The 23,479-nt window shown below is 44.5% G+C and overlaps 1 protein-coding gene across 1 annotated transcript in view; it reads right to left on the reverse strand.

Moving 5' to 3' along the window:
- Window positions 1-23,479, reverse strand: part of LOC103189620 (potassium/sodium hyperpolarization-activated cyclic nucleotide-gated channel 3) — a 114,970-nt gene that overhangs the window by 24,115 nt on the left and 67,376 nt on the right. The window contains exons 6-7 of the mRNA XM_042343141.1: window positions 5,538-5,684; window positions 2,316-2,556 (exon numbers count right to left, since the gene is read on the reverse strand). Coding sequence (XP_042199075.1) covers window positions 2,316-2,556; window positions 5,538-5,684 — 388 coding nt within the window. The remainder of the gene's footprint in view (window positions 1-2,315; window positions 2,557-5,537; window positions 5,685-23,479) is intronic.

Here is a 23,479-nt window from a genome sequence, read left to right on the forward strand (position 1 = left end):
GCTGGAGTGTGTCTGGGGTCAGGGCTGGAGTGTGTCTGGGGTCAGGGCTGGGTGTGTCTGGGGTCAGGGCTGGAGTGTGTCTGGGGTCAGGGCTGGAGTGTGTCTGGGGTCAGGGCTGGAGTGTGTCTGGGGTCAGGGCTGGAGTGTGTCTGGGGTCAGGGCTGGCGTGTGTCTGGGGTCAGGGCTGGCGTGTGTCTGGGGTCAGGGCTGGAGTGTGTCTGGGGTCAGGGCTGGAGTGTGTCTGGGGTCAGGGCTGGAGTGTGTCTGGGGTCAGGGCTGGAGTGTGTCTGGGGTCAGGGCTGGCGTGTGTCTGGGGTCAGGGCTGGCGTGTTTCTGGGGTCAGGGCTGGAGTGTGTCTGGGGTCAGGGCTGGCGTGTGTCTGGGGTCAGGGCTGGAGTGTGTCTGGGGTCAGGGCTGGAGTGTGTCTGGGGTCAGGGCTGGCGTGTTTCTGGGGTCAGGGCTGGCGTGTGTCTGGTGTCAGGGCTGGCGTGTGTCTGGGGTCAGGGCTGGAGTGTGTCTGGGGTCAGGGCTGGAGTGTGTCTGGGGTCAGGGCTGGAGTGTGTTTGGGGTCAGGGCTGGAGGTCTGGGGTCAGGGCTGGAGTGTGTCTGGGGTCAGGGCTGGAGTGTGTCTGGGGTCAGGGCTGGAGTGTGTCTGGGGTCAGGGCTGGAGTGTGTCTGGGGTCAGGGCTGGAGTGTGTCTGGGGTCAGGGCTGGAGTGTGTCTGGGGTCAGGGCTGGAGTGTGTCTGGGGTCAGGGCTGGAGTGTGTCTGGGGTCAGGGCTGGAGTGTGTCTGGGGTCAGGGCTGGAGTGTGTCTGGGGTCAGGGCTGGAGTGTGTCTGGGGTCAGGGCTGGAGTGTGTCTGGGGTCAGGGCTGGAGTGTGTCTGGGGTCAGGGCTGGCGTGTGTCTGGGGTCAGGGCTGGCGTGTGTCTGGGGTCAGGGCTGGAGTGTGTCTGGGGTCAGGGCTGGCGTGTGTCTGGGGTCAGGGCTGGAGTGTGTCTGGGGTCAGGGCTGGCGTGTGTCTGGGGTCAGGGCTGGAGTGTGTCTGGGGTCAGGGCTGGAGTGTGTCTGGGGTCAGGGCTGGAGTGTGTCTGGGGTCAGGGCTGGAGTGTGTCTGGGGTCAGGGCTGGAGTGTGTCTGGGGTCAGGGCTGGAGTGTGTCTGGGGTCAGGGCTGAGTGTGTCTGGGTGAGGCTAGTGTGTCTGGGGTCAGGGCTGGAGTGTGTCTGGGGGTCAGGGCTGGAGTGTGTCTGGGGTCAGGGCTGGCGTGTCTGGGGTCAGGGCTGGAGTGTGTCTGGGGTCAGGGCTGGAGTGTGTCTGGGGTCAGGGCTGGAGTGTGTCTGGGGTCAGGGCTGGACGTGAATCCGCTTTATGACTTAAGTGCACATTGATCCAGTCTTCCCTTTAACAAAAACGAAGCCTGTAGTAAGTACTTGAATTGCAGTCATGAATATCTGTCACACTTTAGCCTTCATGTGAGGACAGATAGTTTGACTGAAGGCATGGAATGTCTCATTGTTCAATCAATCTGCCTCAGTTAGCCACATGGCCTGAGTACTCTTCAAATCCACTGGGAGGTAAAAAGATACAAAAGGCACGCAAAGGTATATGAAGTTTCAGAACTGATTTAATTTGCTAATTACAATTGATAGCACTCTCTCCTCGGAAGGCTGTGAGTTCAAGCCCCACATCAGGACTTTGAACTCAAGATGTGGGCTGACTCCAGTGCCGTATGGGGGAAGTGCTGCATTTGTCTGAGGTGCCATCTTTCGGATGAGACATTAAACCAAGGCCCCTTCTGTGTTGGTTCAGGTGGACTTTGAGGATCCCGTGCCACTATTCAACAAGGGAGTTTTTCCCAGTGTCCTAGCCCACGATCTCCCCAGCTGAAATTGGCTACTGACTTCATGTCTGTTTGTGAGACACTGCTGAGAGACATTACATTCGCCTACAAAATACACAGTCACTGCACTGAATGGTAAAATCCTGTGAAGCACTTTGAGGTGTCTCGATGACTTGATCATGCACAATATCAAATGCAAGGGTTATAAAAATAATTAGATAACTATCCTCGTATTTGAATATAGCACCATTACACCTCGCTGAGACATCTCAAAGTGCTTCAAAGAATATTAACTGTAAAGCGAATTAACTATCTTTTGTGGGCGAAACATGACAGCCAATTGTGGACAGCAGTGTCCCACAAACAGTTGCGGATTCAGTGATGAAATTATTCATTCGTTTTTTTTTAAAAGGGATTATTATTACCCTCGGAAAACGATCTGCTTATCGTAAGTGAAGCAGCCGAGAGCTTCTTACCTCCAAAGTAGGAACCGTCGGAGAGCTTTGTCTCCTTGTTGCCCTTTGTGAGGACACTGACAACACCATGCTGGATGAAGTACATCTTCTTCCCCACTGTCCCCTCGCGAATGATATAATCTCCAGGCTGGAACACCTCGAAGCGTAGCTTGGTCAACATGGACGTGACAAAGTTGGGGTCTGCGTTGGCAAACAGAGGCATGGACGCCACCAGTTTACGGCAGTTAAAGTTGATTATTTCCTGCAAAGCAAGAGAGTGTCGGTTTGAATCATTATGTAGATACATAGAGATGTATTCACCCACAAAATATGCAGTCAATTCACTTTACAGTATATTCTGTGAAGCACTAAGAGACGTCTCGAAGACGTGATAAGGCGCTATATCAAATACAAGAATTATTTATTTATTATTACATTGACCAGTCACTGGGGGTAGGGAATCATCCCACTCAGCTCCTGGTAGAGTGTGGGGAGGGGATGCAGGGCATGGGAGTGGGAGTTGGGCAGTTGTGCATCTCTGACTGTTACCACCAGCTTAAACATTTATTGAACAATTATTGAAGTTTCTGCCCCTGTTAAAATAAAAAAATAATCCTTGCATTTGATATAGCACCTCATCACGCCATTGAGACGTGAATATATTATAAAGTGAATTGACTGTGTACTTTATGGGCGAAACGTGGCAGCCAATTGTACACACCAGTGTCCCACAAGCAATCATGATTTTTTTTGAGAGATTACTAACCCTGGAAAGTAATCCACCCACCGACTATCAACTGGGTTTCCACTTACTGCTAGGTAAACAGAGGTGTGGAGTAAGTTAAACTTTCCTGCGTTTTTGCTACAGTCAGGAATCGAATCCAGGTCCTCTCGCTTGCAAGGCGAGCCACTAACCACTGCCCGACAGGATGCTGACCATTACCAGCTTTGGGAAATTCTGTGCTTTTTGATCTCAGTACCTCTGTTGAGATTTCTGTGGACAATGTTTGAGGCACAGGAGAGAGAATGTTTACTTGCCCGTGTTATACTGCTTCATCAGCTTGTGTGACACTTCCATTACGTACTCCAGCTCTTATTTGTAATATCTCTGAGGCTTCTGATTAATAGCAATTACACACCCATTTATTTGGAAAAATTGTCCAGCAGAGTTGCAGGGCGACTGCAAAGGACACAGTCCTGACTCATTTTACTATCTATCTTCAAACTGGCGTTTCAGGACACTTCCTTCTGATGATTCTCGGCTGGATTAAATGCCAGAGAGGAAAGGACAGTGTGCTAATTCACTGCACCAAATCGCTATCTACTTTTGTGTAAACGTTGTTTGCCAATGATACCTTCAGGGGAGCTGTATAATTATTACTTGTGACAACACAAGGAGCTGTTACAATGATTAAAAATTGTGGACCCACTCTGGGTTAATGACTGTATCGACTGAGTGTAGCTTCCGCTCTTGTCAATTACCAATCAGTGTAACTCCGCCGAACTGTTTTTCATCTCTCTCTCTCTCTCTTTCCCTTTCTCTCCCTGCCTCCGTCATACTATCAACCTTCAGTGTGAGCTCAGAAATAACGATGGATATAGACTGGGCATTTGTTTGGAAGATAGCCCATAATTATCAACCGGTTGATTCAACAAGAGGTGAGAGTTCCATAACCCATTGATATTATAAACAAACCAACACTATAATCTAATCAACAATTAGAACAGGTAGCAAGGAAAGGTGGTAGAGGCCAGGAAAAAAAAAAACAGCTTTATGTGTGGTAAGTGGGTGCTCTGGAAAGATGAGATCGGATGGGCCGAAGGGCCTTCTTTATCCAAACCAATCTTGAGATCTTCTGTGATTTTGTGGGTGAGAGTAGCCCAGAGTGGCTGATCTGTTGATTATCTCCTGACCTCTTTCTCTGAACTGGACCTCCTAGCCTCGTGTTTAGCACGACAAGATCAGGAACTCATCACGTGGGGATCTGCAAGCATTTACCTCATTACAGAGATGCAGTTCCCTCCATCAGGATACCTTTGAAAATTACACTTCCTCTCCTTTGAGTACATATGTTCCAACAACAAGTTACTTTCACAGCCCTTTCACATCAGGGGGACATCTCACAAGATTGGTTTGGATAAAGAAGGCCCCATGGCTCATGGCAGATAACCAGGTGAGAGCGGGAGGAGAAGCCGTTTGTGCAGATGTATTGCTGGCGGTTTGTAAGATAGAACTCGAACCAGGCGAGTGCGGTCCCACTGAGGTGGATGACAGAGGAAAGGCGGTGGAGGAGGATGGCGTGATCGACTGTGTCGAAAGCGGCGGAGAGGTCCAACAACATGCATTTATGTAGCACCCTTCATGCAGGGTAGAGTGCCACAGCACTAAATGTATATCATTCAAATTGATATACACTTTTATAAGTCCTGCAGAGACATCTTAAAGCACAGCTGACTGGGAGCCTTAGCAGCAGGGGAGGGCAGGTTACCTAAGGTAGCACTGAAGATATCATCGGGGCTAATGAGTTGAAGCAGTTACCAGTCCGCTTGGCTGAATTGGGATTGAGTCACCTCGGACTAAGGACACCTGTTATTATCCTTGGCTCCTGAATAAATCCAATCACGCGCTCCAAACTAATTCCTCCTTCAGCGTGAAGCACTGTTAATCAACTGGATAATCAACAAAAGGGTCGGTCTAATCCATTGGGAAAGTTTGCTTTGCGTTTCACTTCAAGTGACTTTCACCAAAAATATCACATTGCATTGTACCAAATTGATCCTAAAACACATAATAAGTTGATAGCTCCGCATTCATCTATCTTAGAGTCCCATGTGTAGGTGGAACTCTCAGTAGATTTGGTTTGGAGATGTTTTAAGCGTGGTGATGGGTTTCCACATGGGTCAGTTCCCACCGAACGCTCNAAAAATAATTCTGAATAGGATTCCATAATTGGGTATCTGGATCATGACAATAGGAAATCATCCGCTAAAACCAAAAGTAAGGCCCACGGGAACTCTGCAGCAACCGGATTTACTTCAGGAGTGGAGGTCCAATGGGCTGGATGAGATTCCTGTAATGAAATACAGCNAAAAATATGCCTTGTGCAGATAAAACGTTGCTCTGTGATTGGGAGGTGAGTTCAGAACCACCACTTTAGTCACCGCAGAGCTCCAGTGCATTGACAACAATAACCTGCATTTACATTGAGCCCCTCGTGTAGGGTAGTGACCCTATTGACTTACCTCCCGCAGCGGCTCGCTCAGCTCCCCCAATATGCTCTCCTCGTCGAACATCTTGCCTTGGTATCGGTGTTCATAGTAATCATGGATTCGCTGCCTCATTTCGCCTGGAAGTTTGTGAAAGGACATGTACTGTTCCACTTGCTTGTACTGGAGAGAGAGGGAGAGAGGGAGATAACAGCAGGTTACTGGATACTGTCCACACATTTCTGACTTGCACATCCATTTACCTGTTCCTCACAAAATACTGCAACAGAAGCAATGAATCAAGCATCAAAAGATGATGATAATAATTCTTCCTGTTTACATATTGTCATAGGCACATAGGCCATTCAGCCCCTCGAGCCTGTTCTGCCATTCTATTGGAGCGTGGCTGATCTGTACCTCAACTCCAATCCTGTGGTTGAGACGTCTCAAAGTACTTCACAGAACGCAGTTCTGTGTATTTTGTATGATAATAAATTGCTTCTGATATAGCACTAGCATTGTTAGTACGGTATAATGTATAGTATAAGAAAAAGGGGAGATTAATAATAATATTCCTTGGCATTTGATATAGTGCCTTCATAGTGGAGATATCATGTCGGGATGTCTCAAAGCACTTATCATTGGAGCATAATGGTTTCTAAACAGTCAAGCCCTTAGGATTGTATAATAACGAAAAGTAGCAAAGAATCCGCTGATGGTATATTGGTCCGTATAAAACTGTTGACATGGAGAGCCTCAGTGATAGATAGGTAGGTAGGTAGGTAGGTAGGTAGGTAGGTAGGTAGGGTAGGAGGAAGGGAGGTAGGGAGGGGAGGGAGGAGGAAGGTAGGTAGGGAGGAGGTAGGGAGGGAGGGAGGTAGGTAGGTAGGTAGGAAGGGAGGGAGGAGGTAGGGGAGGGAGGGGAGGAAGGTAGGGGAGGGAGGGGAGGGGAGGGGAGGGAGGGGAGGGAGGTAGGAGGGAGGTAGGAGGGGAGGGTAGGTAGGAGGGGAGGGGAGGGAGGGAGGGAGGTAGATAGATAGATAGATAGATAGATAGATAGATAGATAGATAGATAGATAGATAGATAGATAGATAGATAGATAGATAGATAGATAGATAGATAGATAGATAGATAGATAGATAGTTTCCTGCAATGGTGTAAGGTTCCTGGTCTCTCTTCAACATCTTCTAGTGGTTGTACATCTGTGTGGCAACGAAGAGAGGTCAGGTTCATGCTGTGACACCCTGTAAAACTGGGCCTCTGGAGGTCAATGGATGTCAGGAACCAGGTACAGAGATCCAATAGAGAGAAAATTCAGCAAAATAATTGGACAGACTATATATAAAAAATATTTCTAATAAACCTAAGAGGGTCTTTCAATGAGGGTCTTTTACTATTGCGTCGGGTTCTCCAAAAGCTTAAGTCCTAAGCGTTTTGAGACACTACCCTGGGTGAGGGTGCTACGTAAATGCAAGCTGTTGTTTCGATCTCCCTGCTTCCCCCCCTGCCCTCCACCCTCCCCCACCCCGACCCTCAGCTCAGGTCCGTAATTCTGACTGTCCAGCGCCTTGGGACGTCCTCCCAAAGTGAAAGGCGCTATACAAATATAATAATTTTTGTTGTTGTTGTTATGGCTGTAGTATACGAGTGGATAATACCAATCCCAGTGGACATAATAAAGGGATTTGTTGTGAAATGGTTGAGATCTATCTATCTCTCTGTTAAGGGCTGAAGAGCGGTGACCTAGCTGGTCCTTCTTTAGATCTCATCTTTGCAGCAACAACAAAAGGAATAACTTGCATTTATACAGCACCCTTTGCGTAACTAGAGTTTCAGAGCACTTGATGTTGTCAGAGCTTGAAGCTGAGGAACCTCGCTCAATAATTCCAACTGGAATCGACATTGGGGACTTGGGGAAACCTTTCATTGCATATTACCTCAAACATCTGTATCAGTGAACATCTGGAAATTTAACACACTTCAGGCCTGTATTAAACTGCTCCATGATTTTGCGATAGGATTAGACAAACTAAAATTGAAAGTGAGTTTGCAATGCAGTGTTGTGTACCTGGAAGTATGATACCTAGTTCCTGGGGTGTAATATAATGGGGGAAATGGAGGTAGAGAACGTCCAATCGGTTTAATGTTACTCTTCCGCCATTGTTTGACCCGTTCATTAATAAGATTAAAAATGTTTAATTCCAAATTCCCCAGCTATGAAAGATTAGGCCAATAATGAAATCCAACTGTGCCTCAGTGGGTGCGTGGAATAATTGATATCCACCAGAGCTTTGTTAATCTATGTTATTGTTCATATATTATGCACATATCAATGTCCCACAAACAGCCATAAAACGAACGCCCAATTTTTTTCAATATGGGGGAATTATTGGCCAGGACACACAGAGGAACTCCCTTTGCTTTTCAAATACTTCAAATGGGATCTTTAACTTATAATATTTAGTCCCCACACCTAGCCCTTTCCAGCTTAACGTCTCAGCTGAAGGACGGTACCTTGGTCAATGCTTAGCACCCTCCAGCACTGCACTGCACTAGAGTGTCAACATGGAATATGAGCACAATGAACCCACAATCTTTGGACTCGAAGGCGAGAGCGCTACGAACTGAGTCAGGCTGACACCTGCTGAAACCGGTAATACAGCACACGCTGTGTCAGATTGGGGTAATTGGGTTATAACTGGAAGTGCTCCGCTAATCTATATGGTTATGGATTTTCGTCACCCCCGGGGAAGCCAATCATCAGGCATAACTGATCAATTACTGCACACACAGCCATCATGTGGCCAGACTACCGAATGCATGCAGAAGGAGCTTTCTGCTGTGTAATGTGGAAACATACTGTACAACAGAAAGAACATTACACGCATCAAAAGATTAAGGAAAGTGTTTGAAATCCTCAGGCACAGAAAATACTTCCTCTTTGATTCCCATTCTTGTATTTATATAGCAATACAGGAACAGGAGGAGGCCATTCAGCCCATCGAGCCTGTTCCACTAGTTATCAGATCTTAGCAGATATTTTCATTCCAATGCTCCACCCTTTTGCCATATCTCTTAATACCTCTCTTACCTAACTCTCTCTCTACCTCTCTTTTAAACATCCCTCTCGATTTTTAAGAGAGAGATAGCACATCTACAGCTTTCTGGGGCAGAGAGTTCCATATTTTTACAGCCCTCTGCGTGAAGAAATGATTCCTGACTTTAGTTCCAATTGTCGGGGCTCTGATTTTAAGGCATTTATATAGCACTTTTTACGTCAGGAGGCCATTCCAAGTGGATGGACAGTCCACAATTTGCACCTGAAATGTGGGTGGCGGCTGAGTATGTGTGTATGGGGAGAGGGAGGGCTTGAAGGGAGTGAAAGGGTAAAGGTGGCTGTTAGCACGGTCTTGAGATGGAGCTTAAAGGAGGCGAGGGAAGGCGTTAGTTTTAGGGACTGCGGGTTGGAATTCTAGAGATTTGGGAGGTGGGGGGGGTGTAGTTACCTTGAAAGCCCAACCCCTCATGATTCGGGGGAAGGGGGAGAAGCAGGCCGGTGCTCGCTGAGCAGAGGGATTGGATGGGTTGGTAGGATTTGAGGAGGTCGCAAAAATAAGGTGGGGCAAAATTGTTGCAGGATTTAAAGGTAAGGAAGAGGATCTCAAACTTGAAACTCTGGGGGATGGGGTGTCAGTGGAGCAGGAAGAAAGTTGGCGTGATAGGAGGAAAGGCAGTGTATCATGTCTGGCTTGAAGCTCAAAATACACTTGTCCATACAGCACTTAGTAAGTGGTGGCTTTCTCCCATACAGCAAAAAGACAGAGAGCCGTTAGTTCACTCATAACTCACTTCGAATGACATGAGGGCTCCTTTCAATTAGTGTCTTGCACGTGTGACAGCAGAAAGCCTGAGACACGTAAATCACCTCTTGTGCAGATGAGAATGTGTCAGGTCAGGCTGACTGGGGCAGCTATAAGTAAGGAGTGGAGCACTGGGGCCAGGGGATTCTGATGAAGTCCCAATGCATCTTAGAGTAAATGCTGTGGTAAATGATTAGAATTACTCTTGCGGAACCTGGCTTGATTGCCTGTGGAGGTCCGAGGGGAATTTTCAAGTGCTTTTCCTCATTTAGGCTTTCCACCTCCAAAAATAGAGGCCAGAGAAATAGGAACACAAGTAGAAGACCCCTCACAAGCGAGAGAACCTGGGTTCGATTCCTGGCGGGGTGAATCCTTTAGCAAGTTTCCTCGCTCCACATGCCTCTGTTTATCTAGCAGTAAGTAGAACTTGGTTATTACTCGATTGGCGGATCGATTTCCGGGAATAATAATCCCTCAAAAACAAATTTTGTCAATTAATCCACGACTGTTTTGGTCAGTGATGTGTGCAATTCGCTGCACCTACAAAATACATAGTCAATCCACTTTACAATATATTCTGTGTAGTTCTTTGAGACGTCTCAACAATGTGATAAGGCTCGATGTCAAATGCAAGGATTATTATTAGGAGGAGCAGAATTCAGGGATGTTTTAAAAAAGCAATCACAAGATTGGTTCGGTTCTGATAAAGAAGGCTCTTCAGCCCATCTGATGTCATCCCTACAGAACACCTTACCCCCCCCACCCCCATCACAGCATCAACCTTTTTTAAATGAGCCCAATATCCTGGTCTCTACCACCCTTCCTGGCAAAAAAAATAACCCACTAAAAAGTTCATTCAAACTTAAATGAGAAAAGGTCAGGAGTGACCAAAATTGTGATTTCATCAAAGCCTTCGCAACTGTTTTGCAAATCCCTCAAACAGCAATCCCTGCATGCTGTTATTTTTTTAAATATAGCTTTGTTCCGTGTCCGCAGATTAATGCCTTGTATTTATTTTGCATTAAATGACCTGAAATCCCTTCCAATGCTAAACCCGATTTGGAGCTGGGAGGAGGGTTTATTTTACCTGCTTTCAAAATGGCATTCACTGAAGGCAGAGGAGAGCTCTGCACGTGGGCGTAAAAGTTCCGTTACCATTTTGGTTTTCAATAATATTACATGACTGACTCGCTTTTAGTACTTCAATACCTGAGTCAGGTGTCAGGGGTACTACATGAATGCAAGCTTGTTCTTAGATCCTATTTACACAAAGTCTTTAGGAGTTGCAATTTCAGAGATAAAACCACAGCTGATGCCCTAGCGCACTGCTGGGGGGAGCGCTGCAGAGACAGCCTATTGGTGTCCTGACCAACAAACCCCCCCCCCCCCCGATTTGTGGGGCATTCCTGTGTGCATATCGGTGGCTGTATATGCCTTTAAAACATAGTCTCTACACCTTGCGGATACCGTGTGTCAGCCTGGCTCAGTTGGTAACACTCTGGCCCTTGAGTCAGAAGATTGTGGGTATACAAATGTAATTTTGTTGTTGTTGTTGTGTACTGTACTGACTGTGTATTTTGTAGTGAATGTAGCAGCCAAATTAAGCAACAACAACAACTTGCATTTATGCAGCCCCCCCTTCACTTAAGATAAGAGTCTCAGAGCGCTCACAGTGTCCCACAAACAGCCATTAAGGCAACAACGAATTTCATCCGAGGGGGATTGTTGGCCAGGACGCTGGGAGAGAGAAAGTCCCTTCTCTTCTTGAATAGTGCCACAGGAATCTTTAACTTCGAGCAGGCGAGACCACCTTAACAGGAGAACGGATTAAGGCTTGACCCAGAGCTTTCTGATCCTGGCTGCCAACTGAACCGCGGCTGATATGTTTCATCACAAAAGCTGGTGAAACAGTGGAAAAGCCGATTTATGGCAAAACGTTTGGAGTAAGACGAGTACACAATTGAAAAGACTGTTGTATCTCAAACAAAGCGTTGCAGACCTGCCTTCTGTGACTGAAATATACGATCCGTCAGGGCAATTAAAATGAATCCTGAAGTTTACAGATATAGAAAATGAAGGGCTATTCATCGGAAACTTCCACAGTGTTTAATGCTGCTCTTTTTCATTTCGCTTTGAGTGATGTTGGGGTGTTCCCTGCAGTATTTTACTCAGTCCCTGAAGCCTGTCAAGCCTTCGTACAAAAGACATCATTAATCAGGCACTGAAGCCCGATGGCCTGATTTAGTCATTTAGCACATTTACAGGATTGCAGCACAGCAAAATAAAATTCAGCACTGCCCCACACCCACTTACCTTGCACAAGCTGAATAATATCCTAATGACTACACCGAACGATTTATACTGTCTCCAGTTCACTGGTGTGGGGTGCCATCCTTCAGACGCAACATTAAAATGGTGCTCTGCCTGCCTGTTCAGTTGCACATTAAAGATCCCACGCCACCACTGTGGAGTCCCAGAGCGTAGTGGTTAGCACGCTCGCCTCAGAAGCGAGAGGACCTGGGTTCAATTCCCGGGCGGGACGAAACCTTATGCAAGTTTCCTTTCTCCGCACGTCTCTGATTACCTTGCAGTAAGTAGGAACCCGATTGTTAGTCGATTGGCGGATCACTTTCCGAAGGCACTATATAAATGCAAGTTGTTGTAATAATCCCTCAAAAAAAGCTCTGGTCACTCAATCCACGACTGTTTGTGGGACGCTGCTGTGTGCAATTGGCTGCTGTGTTTCACCCACAAAACAGAAAGACAATTCACTTTACCATATACTCTGTGATGCGCTTTGAAACATCTCAACAACGTCTTTAAAGTGGATTGACTGTATTTTGTGGGCAAAACGCAGTAGCCAGTTTGCGCACAGCAGTGTCCCACAAACAGCAATGGAGGAATTGACCAGTTTTATTTGAGGGATTGTTGGGCTGGACATCGGGAGAGAGAAATTCCCTTCTCTTTTCGAACAGTGCCATGGGATCTTTAACATCCACCTGCACAGGCAGATGGCACCTTGGTTTAACGCCTCATCCCAAAGAATAGGTTCATTGCTTCCCTCTCGTTCTTTGTGGTACTGACGACCAGCCTGGCAGATCATAGAATATTATAGAACAGAAGGAGGCCATTTGGCCCAACGTGCCTGAGCCAGCTCTTTGGAAGAGCTACCCAACCATTCCCACTTCCCCGATCTTCCCTATAATCAGACGTGAACATGTGTCCGTTACCTCGTAAGTTCAATAAGCAAAGTTATAAATAATGAAGTATACACAAGGGGGGAAACCAGGTTGGAAGTTAATTAGAGCCTCAAACTCACTGGATTAAACAGATTTCCCCAGAGCCGGTGACAATTTCTTAAAAAAAATTATGAACATTACCAGAAGCACAAATGCTAACCTTTCAACCAAGTCTCCGATACTAAATTCCTTTGATTAGTGCCGACTCTAATGGTATTGTGTAATTCTAGCTAGATTAAGCGACGCTTCTCTCTATTCGTCTGGATTTACATTCGCCTACAAACCTTACAGTTACTACACTTTACAATATGATTGTGAAGCATTTTGATTGACCTCCCAATCTTGAATGGCGTTATATCGAATACAACTATTATTATTTTTATTATTCTTACGAATGAGGGTCTAAATATTGGTTTTTCCCACAAAATACAGTCAATTCATTTTACAGTATATTCTGTAAAGTGCTTTGAGGCAATTCGAAGATGTTACAAGGCGCTACATCAAAACAAGGATTATTATTTTATATATAATAGTTAGAGCAGTGGTTAGAGCTTGCCCCACAAGCAAGAGACCTGGGTTCAATTCCCGGCAGGGCAAAACGTTGGGCAAGTTTCCTTACTCTTTACGCCTGTTTACCTAGCAGTAAGTAGGAATGGTTGTTAGTTGATTGGCGGTTGCTTTTCCGGAGATAATAATTTCTTAAAAACAAAATAATAATAATAAATTGGTCATTCAATCCACGACTGTTTGTGGGACACTGCTGTGCATAATTGGGTGCTGCATTTCGCCCACAAGATATACAGTCAATTCACTTTACAGTATATTCTGTGAAGCGCTTTGAAAGTCTCAAACACGTGATAAGGCGCTACATCACATGCAAGGATTATTATATATGTTATTATATAAATAGAGGGTCTATATTTACTCTGTTTTTGGAGCTTTTGAGAATTTGACAAATTCTTAAACATGGAGTTAATATTTTTCATTTGGTCAATTTCTTTTCAGGAACTTCAGCAAAATTGGCTTCAAGGCTAAGGCTGAAATCAACAATTTGCCCAATTTTACCACTTTTGAAATGCTAAAAAAAGTCAAAGGATATCCAGACTCTATTGGAATTTCTCCCCTCGTTGTTCAGAGATGCTTCGAGTGAGGACAGAATGGGACTTAGCTGAGATACAACCTTCCCCTTACCCTCACCCCATCGCTCACATCCCCCCTCCCCCGCCTCCTCACAGCTGACTTGCCTACAACTCCTACAGTCTCACACGAGCATTGACAACTGGCTTGAAAGAGCAGAACTGTACCCCAGTCAGTGTAAAATAGGATTTAAACTTTCAGAAGAGGGGAAGAAAGATTAATAGAAAAACAAACACTTTGACATTTCCACTCACCTAGCAAATGCACTTTATGAAAGCAATGTAAGTTCATACAGATCAGAGCTGCCAAACCACAATACTATGTGTTACACCTGAGGGTTTGGGTTGTGATCCACACTCTGAATTCACAAAGGATTCCAACTGCACATTATTGGGTATCAGTCGAGGCTGACACCCCAATGCAGTGCTGAAGCTGCTGTCCATCGAATGAGATGTTAAACCGTTTTAAAGACCTAATGACCACTAATTGAAAAGAGAAGGGCATTTCTCCCGCTATCATGGCCAATTATCCTCCCACCAAATAAAATCCATCATTCAATTCATGGCTATTTTGGAGGCATTGCTGTGCGCAAATTGGCTGCCGTGTTCGCCTACAATTATACAGTCACTACACTTTAAGGTGAAATCCAGAGAAGCGCTTTGAGACATCCGCCTGAGATGAAAGGCGCTATATCAAATGCAAGGATTATCATCACAGAGGTAGAAAGTGAAAGAAGCATATGACTAACCAGTGATGTGCAGCTTTGTGTCCATCAGGACAGAATGTGCACGGAAACTCCACTAAACTCATGAATCTTTAGTTAGAGCTAATTATAGTTCAAGGGATTAGACGCACAGGTTCTGTAAATTTAATCTAGGGCTGAGGCAACCAATTATTTTGCTAATCAAATACACTATTGATTACTTAAAATGATTAAATGAATATTTAATTGCACCAAAGGGCCCTATAATTGGGCGTGAGTACTGCCCTACATGTTTATTCAAGGTCCTGAGTGAAGCTGATGTAACGTCATGTTTTGGAGCTTATTTGGTTTATACTGCACGCACACATCCGTCCATCCCCCCCAAACCCCTCCCTTCCCACCTCTCATGACGCACGTTCCCTTTGGCACTGTGCCAGGTGGGATAGCTCAGCTACGGTGTGGGCAGGGGAGGAGAAGGCAAAATATTCTAGGTTCAAAGTGGTGCTGGAACTTCTTAAAACAAAGATCACGATTTTAAGTGAACAGTCATAATAATCCTTGCATTTGATTTAGCGCCTTATCACACTGTTGAGACGTCTCAAAGCGCTTCACAGAATATATTGTAAAGGGTAGTGACTGTGTATTTTGTGGGCGAAATGCGGCAGCCAATTGGACACAGCAGTGTCCCACAAAGAGTCGTGGATTGAGTGACCAAATTATTATTATTGATTGATTTCTTTTGAAGGGATTATTACCCCTGGAAAGCGAACCGCCAATCGACTAACAACCGGGTTCCTACGTACTGCTAGGCAAACAGAGGCTTGTGGAGTAAGGAAACTTGCCCAAAGTTTCTAATACCCGTCACTATCACAACACTTAGCGAAATTTGATCTGAGGCTTTTGGTGTGTGTTGTGAGGGAGTCGGATGGCGAAAGGGCTGGGCATTTGGGATTAAAATATTTTATCAAAACTTAAAGATCCTCAAAGCTTTACTCAAAAAGAAAAGAGAGTTTCTCCCCGGGCATCCTGGCCAACAATCCCCCGGATAAAATTGGTTGTTCACTTCATGACACCTTGAAGGACAATGAGGTACAGAAATTGGCTTAAAAATATACAGTCACTGTTAAATTGTTACTACCGTTATTGTTTGTATTGTTATTATTGCTGTTAATGTTATTATTGTTGTTAATGTTATTATTGTTATTATTTGTATTATTGGTAGTAATGTTATTATTGTTGTTATTTTTATTATTGTTATTATTATTATTGGTGTTAGTGTTATTATTGTTGTTATTTTTATTATTGTTATTGTTATTATTGTGATTTTGGTCTCCAGATTACAAAGTGAATCTAAACACAAACACTGCAGACACAAAGCTGTGGACAAAAATTACTCTGAGCAGTGGCTGAGGTGTCACATTGCTTCCACTTTACAATAAATCCCGTGAAGCACCTTGAGACATCTTCCCGACGTGAAAGGCGCTGGATCAAACCCAAAGATTATTTTTTACGACCGAGTCGAACGTACTTGCTTGCTCAGGTGTGGCACTTCATTGATGGACAGAGTCTTACCCTTGACATGTTTAAAAGCTCGTATAGAACTCCCCAAATCCCTGCAGTAGCCTGTCACCATTGAGTGTTAATCATTAATTGGTGGTTTAATAGCACGCAGAACACAATGTAGGGTGGAATTAATTGCGAGCGCTTGAAATTCCACTCTATGTGGGTCAACGGAAGTTTTCTTTTTGATGTGTGAGGCTGCAGACGAGCTTCTAATGAGTTTTCCCCTACAGACCGTGAGTCAAAGAGACCCTTCAAAACTACCCTCCGTCTGAACCCTTGCCTTTTTGTTCCGGTCTCAGCTGTCTCAAGCAGCGTGTAATTATTTCCTCACAGCACTTGCTGCGAGATGTCGCTGCACTGTTGCTTCCTGGTTGCCTGTCTGTCTGCTGCTGGTCCCTTGAAGAGTGTGACAGTGGCTGGTTTGGCCTGTGTCGCGTTGAGGTTCCGTGTAGAGGCTGAGGGAGACTCGTTTCTCCAGGCAACGAGCTGCCCCTAGCCCTGGTTCCAGGCACGGAAACCATTCATGCCACCCTCGCTACCGGCTGGGCAAGAGAGCAGCCCACCCCGGGCAAGCCACGTGACACCTCGGCAGCTTCTCAAAGTCATTTTTCTCCCACGCAGCTCTGTGCCTGCAATTGCTTGTGATTACATTTACTTTGCGATCTGGAGACTAAAATAACACTAATAATAATAATAATCATACAGTAAAACTCGCATTAGTCTGATCTGTACAAATCGTATCCTCGTACATCTGTCCAAGTCCCTATTATTTATTATTTATTATTGATAAGTTTCAGGCAACTCATACATTGCATAAGTCATATTCCTCAGTGGGTTAAGAAAATGCCAGGGGCAGTACTGTCTCAGAGGGTTGTGGGTTTGACCTATGTGGAGGTATACCTTAGTGCCCAGAAATGAGAGAGGAAAGTCAGCCAGGATTCCTATTCCCGATCGCTATCCAGTAACATACAGAGAAACATGCAACTTGGGTTAAAACAGCTTGTAGCTGAGCTGCAAATGACAACCACTCCCTATAGCTGACAACACTGCTAAGGAATGCTCTCTGAACAACGCAATGCAATGAAAGTGCCAACGGAACCTTTCTCAGTCATTATTAATGCCTTAAGGTAATGTCAGCCTGACTCAGTTGGTGGCAGCCTTACCTCCAATTCAGAAGATTGTGGGTTTCGAGTCTCACGTCGGAACTTTGAACTCCTGATCTAGGCTGACGCTCCAATGCAGTGTTGGGGGAGTGCTGCATTGTTGGAAGTGCCATCCTTCAGACAAGACGTTAAACTGAACTCCCACCTGCCTAGTCACAGGTGGATGTTAAAGATCTTACTACACTGTTCGAAAAGAGAAGGAAGTTTCTCCTGGTGTCTGGCTGACAATTCCCCCAGTAAAAATTGGTTTATTTACTTCAATGGTTGTTTGTGGGATATTGTTTGCCTACAAAATACAGGAAGGTCTTAAATTGATCCAGTGGTATTAATTCACTCTCCCTTTGATACTTCAGACTGGTAGGACGTACGTTTGCGCTTTGATTCCGCCCAGGACAAGTTCCTGGTTGTGACTGATGGTGGACAGGAAAGGAGAGATACTTACCTAGGCGGAGCTTGAGTGAGTCATCCAAATCTCTGGATGACTCACTCCAGGACACTCTCATGTATATTTCAGCAGCTGCCTCCAACCAGGGTGGTTTTGTTGCCTTGTTGGCTGGTGACAGATGACTGTAACAGGGAAGGAGCTCACGGTGCGGACCTGAAACAATGGTTTGTGCAAACAAACCGGTAATCATATCTCAAATGGAAAGAATGAAACAGGGACTGTGAAATCCCTGAAGCTGCCTGAAGAGCAGTGACGGTCTGTGTGTACAGCACCACACAGGGTTGGATGGGGAGAGTGATGAGATTTGACCTTGGAGTCATCCTAATCAATCAGTCTATCCCTAAGTTGACAAGACATCTTCACGTTCATAAAGCACAATTTCCTGCAATTAAAGACAAAAATTGTGATCTTCAGTCGTGACTTGTTTTGTACCGATTCGAGGCCCATGTGGGCATCAAAACGGAGGGACCGCCTGGAATACTTAGTGTTATGGTGCAGTGTAAACTTGCGCCCCGTTCCTGTTTAACTTCCGGCAACTTCTTTAAATGGTTTTACACGGTGCCCACAGACCAGAACGCTGAGATGTTGAGTGGCGTCAAGCTCTGAGACAATACCCCATGTGATGGGTGATATATAAATGCAAGTTGTTGCTGAGTGTGGGTAAATGTTACATTATAGGTATCAGATAAGAGCAACAACAAGGATGATAATTTGCATTTTCCAGTGCCCTTCACTTAGGATATTTTTTTCCAAGTGCAGGAGGTGAGTAGGTTGGATGTTTGCCCACAAAATACACAGTCAATTCACTTTATAGTATATTCTGTTAAGCGCTTTGAGACATCTCAACGACGTGATGAGGAGCTATATCAAATGCAAGGATTATTATTAATAGTAGTAGTATCAAGTATTATGCCTGTTAAAGTGGACAGAAAAGATCCAATGGTATTATTCAAAAGGAGAAAGGCAGTTTCTCCTAATATCCTGGCCAACAAATCCCAAACAAAGCAATAAAATTGCTCATTCACTGGTGGCTTTTTGCAGGCCATTGCCTTGTGCAAATTAGCTGTCTACGAAACACACAGTCACAACACGTTACAGTAAATCCAGTGAAGCGTTTTGAGTCCTCCTGATGAGAAAGGCGCTGTACCAAATGCGAGGATTATTGATTTTTTTTTTAAAGAGTGCTCGCGTGGTTTAGCATCCACATGTTGCAATCCTACGGTGGATAAAAATCCAGCAAAGACTTTTAAAAAAACACAGACGGTTATGACTGAAATATCCTCTTTCTGCCCAGCTGTTCAGCTTGCCCTGACTGCATTATTCAACATCAGCCTCAGCTCCACACATCTGTGATAAAAGCTTCAATCCAATCAGTCAGCCACATGTCTCTCACTGTGCGGGCAAGTGATTTCTCTCTTCCCGCAGCAAAAAACAGACAATAATAATCGAAATATCTTCAATTTTATCTGCGGGAATCGATTGTTGGCCAGGGCGCCAGGAGAGAGAAACTGCCTTCTCTTTTCCAATAGTGCTTTGGGATCTTTAACGTCCACCTGAACAGGCACAGGGGAGATCTCAGTGTAACGTCTCAACGGAAGAATGACACCTGCAGCAATCAGCTCTCTCCCAGCCCTGCACTGGGGCATCAGCCTGGAGTATACAAGGGTGTGTGCAGTCATGGCCTCGTAAGCCCTAGAGTCGATCTGTGCGCACATACAAAGGGGTTTTCATTTATCCAGAGCGGAAAAAAGCACACAGTACTGATCGGGTTCATATCTCTCCAGCCAACACCTTTGTTCCAGCCGTTCTGCACGGTTTCATGTTGTATTATTAAAGGTCACCATTACCCAAGAGGTAATAAAGCCAAGGCCTGATGACATCAATCACAAACTGTAGTAAGCCAGAAAAGCCCTTGTTATTGACGGTCAAAATCCCATGCAAGCCTTTCTTATGGAAGGATTTGCTTCAATGTCTGCAGGGTGTTCACAAAATCCTGTCACCTCCCACATTTATTTTTGCCTACAGTGCACTGACCAACAATTGGAACATGTGGAAGATGCTGATAATTGCATTTAGAAGTAATAGTAATCTCTAATTAAAAGTAAAAATATTACTAAGTGTTTAATTGTATTCAGTACGAGTGTTTAATTGCATTTAGACCTCCAGAGGATCGATGTGTGAGTGAGTGCCATCATATTCGTGGCAGCTAATGATGCTTCGTCATGTTCAGTGCAACATCTTCCGTAAGGTGGATGGAGTGAGGAGATAAAATGCATCTCTGATGGCTTGTTTCAGCTCCTCCGTTGTCTCATATCACTGGTTTGTAACAAGAGCTAACTGGACTGTGTGGACATCCTGTACATTGATGAGGGAGAACATTAGTCATTGTGCTAGGGAAGTGGATAGGTTCTCTCAGTGCCTTTAATAATAATAATAACAATGATAATAACAATTATAATAATCCTTGCATCTGATACAGTGCCTTATCGCGTCTTTGAGACGTCTCAAAGCGCTTTACAGAATATACTGTAAAGTATATTTTGTGGGCGAAACACAGCAGCCAATTGTGCACAGCAGTATCTCGCAAACAGTTGTGGATTGAGTGACCACATTTTCTTTTTAGGGATTATTCCCCCCGGAAAAGCGATCAGCTGATTGGCTAATAACCAGGTTCCTACTTACTGCTAGGTAAATAGAGGCGCGCGGAGCAAGGAAGCTTGCCTAACGTTTCGCCCTGGCTGGGAATCGAATCCAGGTCCTCTCGCTTGTGAGGTGAACGCACTAACCAATACGCTACAGGATTCCATTCTAGAGCCAGGATCTTATGGCCATGGTTTTATGGTCCCTCCCTGGACAGCTATCAATTGACGAGTTTACTTCCCGGAGACCATGCAGTTGGATCGAAACATTGCCTTGAAACCTCAAACCTCTAATTCTACTGGATGTCGTTTAAAGCAGAATAATTGCTTAGCACGCCAGCCCGCTGATAGTCTTCCCTCATTATGGAGCATTAAATCCTGCAGCCATCCATTAACGCATGTGTAACCACTTCATAACATTAGAAAGGTTTTCTCCCTAGGACGAAAGCATTTTAATCGGTCCTAATATTTTGATTGCTCTTAGCTTGGTAAATGAAGAGGTTTGTTTTCATTTGCGACGTATAATCCAGGACCGAACAGATCATATATCTATACTAATAAAAACAAAATGTCTCTGTGTCTGTGTCCGCTAAGAATGTAATAACTGGTTGCCGGAGACACATGATTTATACCGCATCAGTAAGGGCTTGATGGGGGAGCGTCATGGGCATATTTTTTTTCGGGGATATCCTATCATTGATGAGCTATATTAAAAAAATATTAAAAAGGTATGCATAGTGTTTGCAAGAAAGTAGGGACAGAGGTACACGCCCTTCTAGAGCGATACATTTATCAATACTAGGAAAGAAAAGACGAAGTGTCTCTCTGTGTGTCAGGAGTCATCCCAACCAGGATTCCTCCCACTGAAGCCTCCCTCTGAGTCCTCCCAACAGGAGTCCCCTCCCAAAAGGATATGTATGAAATATGTGAACAAGGGATAATAACGAGTTCAATAGCACATTTTCATAATCTTAAGGGATAAAGATGCGTAAGAAGCAAAGATCAAGCCTTTCAAGGACAAATAAAAATGCCAGACGAAAGAGAGAAGACTGATTGATTAAATTCAACTGGTTGCAAGCGTAGCTGCAATGGGTATAGCTAGTACATATATATATATTTAAAAAATCTATCATTTATGCTCTAGTGAGAGTCAAGTCCTGTTGCATTGCATGTTCATTGCTTACTTCAAAGCATTTTAGAGAGTTAGACACGAATGGTTTAATCGACTGTGATTCTGCTATTGCTCTGAGATATTCTGCACTGTGATAGAGCCAGCAGTTCATCGTCAACTCAGTTGTGAACATCAGAGTGCTTTTGCAACCCTATTAAGGCCACCACTGGCTATTGACAGTGGATGAACGCATTCATTCAAAGGGGACTTGTAGAAACAGCTGGGCATTTAAAACATCAGGCGACATGGGAAAAGGCCTGGAATGGGTCTGCTTACTCCCTGCTTCCTGCACTTCCCAACTCTTCTCTCCACAAGATGCAGATTATTCAGTCCTCTCCCACACTAAGCTCCGTCAGCCAATCACCCTACCCTCGCCCAGCTTCATTGGCTCTCCATCTCCCAGAGGATTGAGTTCAAGATCTATGTCCTCAACTTTAGAGCCCTCCAAGGTCTTGCTCCTCCCTACCTCTGAGATCTACTAATACGTTACCAACCTGTCTGTTCCCTCCGCGGGTCCTAGCCTGCTCCACTTCCTCCACCCTACCCACTCTACCATCGACTGTCGGGCCTTCAGCCTTTCTGCGCCTACCCTCTTTGCCCTCCACCTTTCTTGATTCTAACCCCCAGCTTGGGTGCAAAACTTTGACTGTCCAGCACCTTGAGACGTCCTCCTGACATAAAAGGTGTATGTAAATGCAAAATATTGTTGTTGATATTGCTGTTCAATAGGGAAGTAGTAAAACAAGAATGTAGCCCAGCAATACAGGTGCTTATGGTAGAGACCTGATGGGCCAAGTAGCCTTATTCTGTACTTAGAATATCTATGCTTAAATGAGGGACAATGCTCATGATACTGTAAAGGGTTAATAGAATTACATAGGATGTTACGGCATCAAAACAGCAATCATTTGCCCTTCAAATAAGGATCATTTGTAAAGCTGCACAACATGCAGTCAAATTAAATTTTGATTTCAAAGAATGCAAATCGAAAATAAGTAAAGATGAATAAAATACAGATGAATGGTGTCTACCTAACCTCAGGCACTCAGTTCAGTTTCAGCTTCTCCCAGTAATGAAACGATGCTGGCTTGATCCATTCAGATTTACGAACACCTTATTACCCGTGTGTATTACCAGTGTAAATGTCACTGAGGGAGGACGGAAAGAAGTGAAGGGAGTGGATCGATAATAGTGTTTGACAAAGACAAATTCTGATAGATTAACAGTGATAGTGGAGTACAGAGCAATAAAGACGAAGCTAAACATCTTTGGGACAGTATTTTATATAAAAGAAACCACTGAATATCTGGCAGTGCAGTTGGCACCCAGCTTGCATTTGGAACAAAAATAAATCTGTAACACAGAGAAGTACAGACAAGCGCTCTGAGGCGCTATCCTGCATGGAGGGTGCTATATAAGTGCAAGCTGTTGTTGTTGTTGAAGTAACTGAAGGTTTCTGGTGAGGAGCAGAATCCCATTAAGGTTGTGAGTTCGCTAACCTTGTTCAAGGTCCATCTCAAGACATAATAATAGTAGTAATAATAATAATAATCCTTGCATTTTGATATAGCACCTTATCATGTCGTTGATATGTCTCCAAGTAGCTCAAAGCAATATTCAAAATATATTGTAAAGTGTATTGACTGTATCTTTTATGGTTGAAATGTAGCAGCCAATTGCACGCAGCAGTGTCACACAAACAGTCATGGAATGAGTGACTAAATTATTATTATTATTACAGGGAGCTGTACAAATGTAAATTGTATATTTCTAAACTCATTCAATTCACAAAAGGAGCCACGGGGTTCTATTGGTTAAACTCCAGCAGTTCCTCAACACACGAAGCCCCAAGCCTAAGTTCTCACCAACTTGTACCTAATACCCTCTGAAATTCGGTAAGCCTACAAAATACAAAATACACAGTCACTACACATGACAGTGAATCAATCTTTTGAAGTGCTTTTTGAGACGCCCTCCGGATGTCAAAGGCAAAAGAGTATGTCTCTCGACACAGAGAAATTTCCATGGCTAGGTGGCACAGATACGTGGGACTCTCA

This window comes from Callorhinchus milii, unplaced genomic scaffold (genome assembly GCF_018977255.1).
Source record: "Callorhinchus milii isolate IMCB2004 unplaced genomic scaffold, IMCB_Cmil_1.0 Scaffold22, whole genome shotgun sequence".
Classification (NCBI taxonomy): domain Eukaryota; kingdom Metazoa; phylum Chordata; class Chondrichthyes; order Chimaeriformes; family Callorhinchidae; genus Callorhinchus; species Callorhinchus milii.